At 33.0% G+C, this 10,349-nt stretch overlaps 1 protein-coding gene and 1 long non-coding RNA gene across 2 annotated transcripts; one reads left to right on the forward strand and one right to left on the reverse strand.

The window, feature by feature from the left end:
- Positions 1-7,101: 7,101 nt before the first annotated feature.
- On the reverse strand, positions 7,102-7,583 carry LOC145735398 (uncharacterized). Its single transcript, XM_081989272.1, has 2 exons — positions 7,427-7,583; positions 7,102-7,371 (listed from the first exon to the last, which is right to left on the reverse strand). Exons 1-2 carry the CDS (start codon positions 7,439-7,441, stop codon positions 7,144-7,146), a joined length of 243 nt encoding a protein of 80 aa, XP_081845398.1. The 5' UTR covers positions 7,442-7,583; the 3' UTR covers positions 7,102-7,143.
- Positions 7,584-7,754: 171 nt separating this feature from the next.
- On the forward strand, positions 7,755-8,174 carry LOC145735399 (uncharacterized). The gene is made up of 2 exons (XR_014179667.1): positions 7,755-7,845; positions 7,900-8,174. It is a non-coding gene; the product is annotated as an uncharacterized LOC145735399 (long non-coding RNA).
- The last annotated feature ends 2,175 nt before the right edge of the window (positions 8,175-10,349 follow it).

The following is a 10,349-nucleotide window of genomic DNA, read 5'->3' on the forward strand; positions in this document are numbered from 1 at the left end:
GACAATCGTACTAAATTTTTAAATCCTAGTACTAGGTCAATGTGACTAATGTAAATTTAATGTTTCTGTAGGAATGTAGCAAAAAAGTCAAACCAATAGAAGTAAATTCGACTGTAGTGGGTCAAAAATGTGATGATTTGACCAAGAACGTCAGAAATCACTTAATTTACAGTCCAAATCAATTTAAAAAAGTGTTTTAAGCAAAGAACATCAGTTAATAGACTTACTTACATTCTGGATTGTAGTAAGCCAAACCCAAAAGTGTGAATAAAGTTGTTTGGAAGTGAAGCTCACATTCTAAACTTCTTAGAAGACTGCTTGTAGCCGACAGACCAGTTAAGAATGTATAATTTGGGATTTGCACTAAACCAAATTCAATTTCTTAGATCTTTTGGTTACTTATTTTGTAACAGATACTTTTATTAGAGATGGAGGTGTAAAACGCAGCTAAATCACGTTTGATTCACATTTACAGCTCTATGGAGCAGATGTAGACAGTTGACACTGTAATGCTAATGTATAATATGTCAAATAAGCAATATTTTAGAAAAAAAAAACTGCCAAAACTTTACTCATGGAGGTGTAAAACACAGTTAAATTACCTTTAACGTACTACTTAATCTGTTGCTTTTCAGTCACCTTTTAAAGTTTTACAGCTCTATGGAACAGATTTTGACTGTCGATACTTTAATGTCGTTTTACTGTTATGATAAATATTCAATATTTGTGCAAAAAACAGTCGAAAGCACGCGGAGGTATAAAACGCAGTCAAATTACTTTTTACAAAGATTCTGCTCTCGCTAGGGAAGTTCTACAGCTTTACAGCTTTATGGTGAAGTTTTTGCAAGTTGAAATTTCTAAAAAGTTGAGTCTTAATTCGGTTAACTTTGGTCGTACAGAAAATTTAACTTTTCAAAATGTGTTTAGTAAATGGTTCTTTCTTATTAGTGTATCGGAAAATGTCCTTTTGCTTTTTTAATTTCATTTTCTTCAATTTTCTTCTGTTTAAGAGCTTCTTTTTAAATTATTGTCACTTGATCTAAGCTTCTCTTCTGACAAACACTGGCTTCAATCTGGGATTAGTTTCCTCTTCCTCTGCACATCTAAATTCCCTTTCCTCTTCATTTTGTAAGTATTTTGTACAGCTTTTTTTTAATCTGTATTTTAACTTCGTTATCAGGACTCGTTTCTGGCGTGTGTAGTTGTTCAGCTAGTGTAACATTGTCAGATTTCTTCTTTTTACCTTCAAAAGATTCCAATTCTTCAGTTTCAAGCACGTGTCTTTCAGCGCGAAATGGAAACAAATTTCGATGTTTTTCAATCTCTTCAATCTGGGATCTGGATTTTTTGAGTATTGCCTCTAAAGAATTATTACTGAAAACTAACCTATTTGCTCTATAATGACAAAAGAAAAATTGCATAAAAATGCAGTTTAAGACAAGCTTTACCAGTCTTACAAATCCGTTTCTTTTCGCTTTTCTTTAATTTTGGAAATTTTGAAGTGATATTGACGAGATACGATTTTTGGCATTTTTTTTTACAGTTTTTAGGGCGTGAATCGCCTTTTTACACCTTACATCAAATTTATACCCTCAACAGAAAAGTGTTTGCTCGGTCAAAGTGGTTTTTAAAATTTCAAAATTTTGCGCAAAAAATTGGGAGTACCCACCGTTTAAAAAAAGTAAAAATTTAAATTTTTTTATTTTTAAAGTCAAACGGTGTATTGTACAAAAAATTGTATAAATGGTAAAAGTTATGTTACATTGAAGTGCATACATGATAAAAATGTCATACCTCTCCATTAAAAAGTTTTGAAGATATCTACAAAAATATACAAAAAAAATTTAATAAGTTTTGAAGCCTTCTAGCGGTCAAACAGTGAGGCTTAGCGACGCCCGCTTAACGTCACGTGATAGCCCCATTCACTGCCTATCCAAGACCATATGACGTGTTTAAAGTAAAACTTCCAAATAAGGGAGTTATTCAGAATTTTAAGGAAAGTTGCACCAAAATTTTGTTGAAATGACAGTTTTTCATAGCATTCAATGGGTTATTCCAAAATGGTACCTGCTGGACGAAAGTGTCGCTATATAGCAATTTGGACCTCAGGAACTCGAATCTGGTGTCTAAATAGCTCTAGGTATCACCGTTTTTCACCAAGATCATATGATGTGTTTACAGTAAAAAGAGGATTTTTAAAGAAATAAAATAGTAGAAGAAATTTGGATTCTGCGATAGATATGTTGCAGAATATCCACGAAATGACTTTTTGTTTTTAAAAAAAGTGTATATCAATCGTTATTTAAGGTAAATGCCAAACAATTCCATATAACGCAGATGTTACTTATAGTCAAGATTAGGAAAGAGTAGAGCAACTAATATTGACGTTTTCCATTCCAAAATACTGTAACAATTCTCTGATTTCAGACTTTACAACTTTTTACTTAGAAGAGAAGACTAGAAAATAGAAGATAGCTAGAAAATGATTTGATTAATTTTTAATGTTAAATCGTTATAAGCGAAAATGCTGTTCCTTGAAAGCCGGAAGGTCTTATACACCATTTTTTTTTTCAAATATTTACAACAAAATTGCGATTTTCTGAAAAGCTTCCATTGAAGCTTTTCAAGCGATGAAAAATAATGTTTAAGCGTTGCCTGTTAGTTCCGGTTAATCGGCTTATTCCGCGCCGAAAAATTTTTATAATAGAAAAATAGTCGAAAACTGACGTGTAAAACATCGATCTGATGGCGAATAGATGTACACGACATGGAAATGTGGGTGCCGTGTTTAATGGTTTTATAAAGGATGATCGATGATGGGTTTTCATCATTTTAGATGTTACTACTTCGGATATATTTCCGTTGCCTTGCTAAAAGGTACACGGTACAACTGTCGAACTGGCTTGAAGTATTATGACTGTGAAAAATATGAGTGTGCATTATTGCCGAGCCAAAAAGAACACTGGAAGTTGTGTTCGTGTTTCAACAAGAAACTCTCCTAAATGTCCTGTTGCTGAATTTTGATGGATTACTCTTCTAGAAACTTTTTCATCCAAAGTATACTGTTTCGCTTACATTATTTTGTATGTTAAAATCACATTAACATTATATATTTTTCAGATTGAATAAAAATATAGGGCAACTATAAAAAACATTCATTCATTTGAAATGAAAACACAAATTGCTATTTACTGTAAAAATATGAACCAACCGCCCCAACAAGCATTATTTATACAGGGTGGTTCGAATTGATTGTAGAATAATTCAAGAGTGGAAAGTACATTAAAAATAAACTCCAAAGTGTCATATAAAGTCGAAAAGTGACTTTTTAGACGAAAAAAGTTTCCCAAATGAAATTTGATGTCATATGAAATGAAAAGTGCTCAAATTTCTTTAAACTGTAATTTTAGATCGTTCTGATGAGGCACATGTGATAGTCCATACTTTTTCCTAAGAAAAGTTTGTCTAAACATTTATTTTCATTTTGCATAGTTTTTCAGATACATCAGTCATTTTTATACGCTATCCATAATGGAAAAAATGAGTACCTGTCTAGATTATTTTAAAAAATTGAAAAAAACGCCAAATGATTACTTCAAAATGATGAACAAGCATGCCAAATCTACTCTTCAAGTATCCTACAATCAATTTGGACCACCCAGTATAACTTGTAGCTTCAAGCCTGTTGACTAATAACCTAGCGTCGTGCACTTTTCTGATTCATGTAACCGACAAATGTGACGTCATACAGCATCCCGGAAATAAACCTGCCCTAATTTGTTAGGGTTTGCGATGTGCGAAACGCTCTAAGCTCGTCATGGGAGATATTGTAAGCAATTTGTTAAAATAAAATTCGCTTCGAGTCGTTGTTTTGCCGTAAAGTGTTCTGGTTATGAGCTTGCCAGATGGAGGAAAAAATATGAACGGGGATACGAGGCAAATGGTTCCCTTTTTTTTTGTGTAAAGACGAGACCTGGACCGATAAATTTTGATCATTTTTAAATTGTCGCCCGCCGGTGCTTTTGTGCCTCTTGAAACTTCCAGTTTATGTAGTTGTAAGTGATAAAGTGCTTTTGTTTGTGGACAAAAATACATGCTTACACTCTGAATTTATTGAAACGCATGGTTTTGAGTAAAAGTACAAATGCTTCCTTAATATCCAATGAATTTTGCATTTTCAAGTTTTGAGATCAATATATGCAATATTCTTCTTTCTCTTAACATTCTCTTACGTCTTAATCTTCTTCATCCACCTTTGTCATTTGTTCTTCCTTTTGAAATTTTAAGAAATGTAGTTTTGTAGAGAGTTGAGAGAAGTAGGTCATTTGTAATATGGAGAAGATAATAGAATCTGGATAGCATAAACCACATCTTCAGTTCACTTCAGCTTTTTATGAGTTGAAACCTTACCAGGTGTTTTTAAAAGTAATCCTTATTTTCAAATACAGAATAGTTCTGTAGTAATTCTCTGCAGAAGATCATGACAGACATCTGCAGACCAGATGAAATTCTTTGAAGAAAGTGTTAAAACACTGATAACTCACTCAACGTCACTATAACGAAGACTGTTCACATTTCATACTTGAAAATCGTTGGAAGTTGGGAAAAATCTTCTAAATTAGCAAAACTAAGAATCACTTTGTGTTCCATGAACAAATTTGGTTTGACCTGTTTTTTACAGAGAGTTGCTATATTGCAAAATTAGGAAAAAGTTAGAGAGATTATCCTTGAAGCTCTATTTTAATATATCTGAAATTTTCTGAATAATTTTTGTGCAGAAACTAAAACAACTGATTGCTGAACAACTGCTAAACTTACCAGCAAACATTCACTTCAATTCCAACTGCTCCAACTTGTACGGAAAATCGCCTAGAAGCGATTTTACCAACTAAAGCCTCTGGACAAATTACAACAGGGAATTTAACAGTCCGGCCAATATACCTGGACATTAATAACTAAAATCCCTTTTTGTTCTGACATTGCCATTCACTTGAAAACGTTGGCGGTTGTAAACTGCCATACATTATTCCCTCTAACCTTTTCGTGGCCTGCACTTTGTTTCAGTTGGCGCGGACTTCAACCAGAGAACAATTTAATTCCTTCAACCTACATAGTAATCTCGTTGATTCGATAAATTTTACATGAAACTGGTCGTAATTTATCGACATGAATTACCCTTAGGTTAATGCGGTTACCGTTGGTTACATTTAATTAAAGCAATACTAAATCCTAACGACTAGTTTCAGTGAAACCAATTTAATGATATAGACAAGGTGGATTAGGGAAAAACCGTATAGAACAGAGTTTTGAAAATATTTTCTGCATCCCTTTTTGTGCTTATATTATGGTTATTCCAGAACCAAGTACAGCAATAAAATTTGTGTAAAAACAGTTATTATTGCTAAATTTAAATTATTAAGACTGCTTCTAGCAAAAAGAAGAAGTTTTTTAAAGTTTGTCATTTTTACCGTTTCTGACAGTTGTCACGAGATACTAGAACACTATTTACCTAGACAGTGACGTATCAACTGTCAAATTATAGATCAAGTAGCTATAAAACGTGTCTTGTGCCGAACAGTATTAAAAAATGTAACAAATTTAGATTTTTACAGTTTCAGGTTTTGGTTTAGCAAACTTTGACGTCTTTGACAGCAATTACGTGATACTGGTACACTATTTCATTAGATAGTCACGTTACAACTGTCAAAATAATTGCCAAGAAGCTAAAAATTACGACTTGTCTCGAATACTGCAAGAAAACTAAACTGGGCAAATTTTGTCGGTTTTGATGTTTATGACAGTTGTCACGTGATACTGGAAAACTAGTTCCTTAGATAGCCACGTGACAGCTGTCAAAATAATTGTCAGGAACCTATAAAATTGTTTCGAATACTGCAAGTTAACTATTATACTACACTGTGGTTTTTACAGTTTCCCCGATTGGGTAAAGTTTGACAGTTTTGACGTTTGTGACAACTGTCACATAAAACTCGAACAACATTTATATAGACAGTCACGTGACAACTGTTAAAATAATTCTAAAGCTTCTGTATTTAACATATTTTGTATTGTTCGAGTCAAATGAGATAATTAATTCTGTAACTCTATAGCTGACTCTCCTGTATAATTCCTCGTAGAAAAAGAACAATATACAGAAAGTCCATTTAAAATAAGTTTGTTATCTATCTGTTTCCTACGGTTTTCAGTCATCATGACCCTATATTTTATATGTTTTTAGTCTCATCTTTCGCTTAATCCTGTACTTTTAAAAAAGTTCCCATTTAAATACAAATGTAGCTTACAAAAATCAAACAAATCTGACGCTAAAAACCGTATTAAAGTTTTACCGGTCTCCATCAGACGGCATTAGTTCAAATCCTTTAGGCTCCCGAGAGACACAAAAGCAAAATAAATTCTATATGTCGCAAAGTTTCACTTTAAAAGTTTGCCGCTAAATAATTTAAAGAAGTTGCGCAGACTTACGAATTTTAAAACAGACAATGACTTTCTCATTGTGTGTTTGTAAGTAAGCCTGAATTATTGAGGGAGTTTTTCGACGAAACCGTGCTAGTTTTAATAAACTTAGATGGTTCTTAATCCCTTTAGCAAACCCCTAAAGTGATCCCGCTCGTGAAACCAATAAGAAAACCCGTCGGATTAACTAAATTATAAGGGCGTTTCCTTTTGAAACTTTAAGTAGATGGTTTTAATTGAATTAGAGGTTGCACTAATGCTCTATGTTAGGTTCAAATTAGTGTCGTATACACGAAAAACACACGGTATTTTGTCCCGCAAAGGGCAATTAATTGTCTCTATTCTCTCCCGCAGGAGCCTTAATTATACCAGTTATAATTTTCTTTTCCGCAAAAAAAATTAAGACAAAAATTTTCCCATGTTGCTTGGCATTTAATTTGGTGAGGCAATTCCCGGTTGTTCTGATTTAATTGCTCCACCCCCGGGATGATAAAGGAAACTGGAAATTTTTCTCTCGGCAATTAGTTCTTTGCATTACGACTTGTTTCGTTTTTAACTGAAAAAAGGCAGGTCGGATAAAATTTAAATACGAATCTAAAATTAATGTGGATTTTAAAAGTTGTCAGATTTATGATCGGAAGTTAACCATTTATTATAAAACAAAGTTGATCAGTAAACAGCTACGTATGGAGCAGTATAAGCTGGGTAAGCACTGTAAGCAAGAGGTGCGGCAGCATAAGTCAAAGGAGCACTGTAGGTGTAAGCTGTAGAGTAAGCTACAGGGGCAGTCACTAATGGGGCGCTGTAGGCCAACAGTGCGGGTTTTGCTTTAGGGTCAGCTTTGGCTTCTGGGGCTGGTACAGCCAGGGCAACAGCCAAAAGACCGGCGAATACAATCTGAAAATAAACCAACTATACCACTGTTTAAACATACCAACACACTGAAACTTACTGAAGCTTTGAACATTTTAGTTGTCAATCAATCAATCAACTGATGATCTGTTTGTAACTGGTTTGGGTTTTTATACATGACTTATGAATGAACCTTGCACACTTCTTGCATATTAAAGATATAGAATCACGTAATGAGGTAACATTGGAAGGTTTTGGAAACAAGGAAAAGTGTCATAATAGATCGTAAAAAAGTGCTTAAAACTGGTTCAATTATTTAAATTAATAAGGTGAGCGTTCTATTATTACCACAATAACTGCTTAAAATGCAAGATAGCAAGCGAATTACAGTGGCACGACCTTACCTTACCAGAAATTTTCATTGAGAAGGTATATAAAAACCAACACTTGTTTAAAAAAATTATCATTTGTCTCGTTGATTTTCAGTGACAACAACCAAGAAAAATGAACTCCAAACTTGTAAGTATTAACCACTAAAAATAACCAATTTTTTAAATAATTGCACTTATTTAGTTTATGTTGGCGGCTTTACTGGCTGTTGCCATGGCTGCCCCCGCTCCCGAAGCTAAAGCCGACCCTAAAGCCAGCGTGATTCCTCTCAGCGCCCCTTTAGTGTCCGCCCCCGTAGCTTACTCTGCAGCCTACAGTTACAGCGCTCCTTTGACTTATGCTGCCGCCCCTTTGGCTTACAGCGCTTACCCAGCTTATGCCACCCCTTATGTCAGTGTGTGGTAATAACACCATTGAGTGGTGTTATTTATTAATAAATATGACAGTGTTGATGACAATATTGTTTGTTTGGTTTCAAATTGGTTAAGTAGATTTGCTGTGGAAAAAATCTTAATGTGTCACATTTTTACTTCAGTGAGATATCACGTGGTCACATGACTCTGACTAGCGTCATAGAGTGATAATAGTGAATAGTGATTATTTCTCCACTTTTTCACTGAAGCCAAATTTGACACTTTTTCGTTTAACTGTTATGTTGTAAATGTCAAAAAATTTATCATAAAGCTGTTACGTTCACGTTGTGACTGAGGTCAACTTTGACAGTTGTCACGTGACACCAAGACATATTTCAATTTAATTTTTACGTCACAACTGTCAAAAACTCATTAAAAAAGCCAAAAGCCCATAAAGCTGTAAAGATTAAATTTGTTTCTGATATTGCCAGAGATATTGAAACTTCCAATTTTGTAGCTCCACGTTCTGACTGAGGCAAACTTTGACATTGTCACGTGACTTTTAGACATTTTTTAACCCGTTACTTACGTCGAAAATCACCAATAAAGCGTAAAGTCCAATAGGAATTTAACTGTTTCACTTTTATATCTTAATTTTTTTACTGAAAACAAATTTCACAGTCGTGACATGGCTGTCAGATGACACATGACATTACGATACTCTGAATTTGACAACACTTGAAATATTAGGAGAAAAATCAGATGATTCTACACTACAAAGTCAATTCGGCAACACTGTATGCTATTTACAATTTAAATTAATTCTCAAAATTTGGAAATTGGCTAAGCTAAGAATAATATACAGGGTGTTCCAACTGGGCTAAGAGACATGTCTGTAAATGTCACAGTGGAATTTAAAGACACTTTACAAATGTTTAAAGTTGACTAAAACTGTCTGAAACATTTAAAAATGTTCAGATAAGTCAAAATTGTGTCTAAGCTAAAGGTGATTAAGTTTCCACATGTAAAAAAACATGCTAATAAAAGTCTAAAAGGTTCAAAAATTTCTAAAATTTACTTAGTAATATTCAAAATGGTCCAAACAAGCTGAGAAGCTTTAAAGTAGAAGTAAACATGTCTAAAAATAATTTAGCTTATTCTAGAAGCTCTGAATAATGTAAATTAACTAAAAATTTTCAAAATGGTCTAAACAAGTTGAGAAGCTGTGAAATTTAAACAAACATGTCTAAAAATAATTTAATTTGTTCTGAAAGCTCTGAATAATGTTCTAAACTGTCTAAAAATTGTCAGAATGGTCTAAACAAGCTGAGAAACTTTAAAGTTTGAATTAACATGTCTAAAATTGATTTAGCTTGTTCTAGAAGCTCTGAATAATTTTCTATACTGTTTAAAAATGTTCAAAATGGTCTCAAAAAGCTGAGAAGCGTCAAAGTTTGAATAAACATGTTTAAAAATGATTAAGCTTCTTTTAGAAGCTCTGAATAATGTTCTAAACTGTCTAATAATGTTCAAAATTGTCTAAACAAGCTAAGAAGCATTGAAGTTTAAATAAACATGTCTAAAAATGTTTTAGCTTGTTCTAGAAGCTCTGAATAATGTTCTATACTGTTTAAAAATGTTCAAAATGATCTAAAAAAGCTGAGAAGCGTCAAAGTTTGAATAAACATGTCTACAAATGATTTAGCTTGTTCTAGAAGCTCTGAATAATGTTCTATACTGTTTAAAAATGTTCAAAATGATCTAAAAAAGCTGAGAAGCTTCAAAGTTTGAATAAAGATGCTCTGAATAATGTTCTAAAATTGTGTTTGAGGAAATCACAGTAAGTCTTGTCTCACTATTTGGAAAATTACTCTGAGGACATGGAAAATACTATTTTAAAGTGTTTTTGTAGAAAATAGAATTTTCTACAATTCATTAATATTTTCCTGTTGCATTGCATTGCTTCTATGTACGAAAAATGCTTTATTACTTTATACATGTAAGAAAATACAGATAATGAGAAGGTTTCAAAGAACTGTCTGATGATTAGAGATTACTGCCTACTTCCACATGAAACCTGTTGATTAATTAGGTTAGGAACAAAACGCAACAGTTCCATGAATGTCAAAAAATATACTACTAAAAAAACACACAGTAACACAATTTTGTATACTTTTGCAGAAAATAATAGTGTTCAATGAATTTGAGTAATTGGTAATCTATAAGGAATAAAACTATCTATTTTTTCAGTTTACTTACCGATTTTATTACTTTTGTAAC

The sequence above is a fragment of the Ips typographus genome, linkage group LG11, assembly GCF_016097725.1.
Source record: "Ips typographus isolate SLU linkage group LG11, UJ_Ityp_2.0, whole genome shotgun sequence".
Lineage (NCBI taxonomy): Eukaryota > Metazoa > Arthropoda > Insecta > Coleoptera > Curculionidae > Ips > Ips typographus.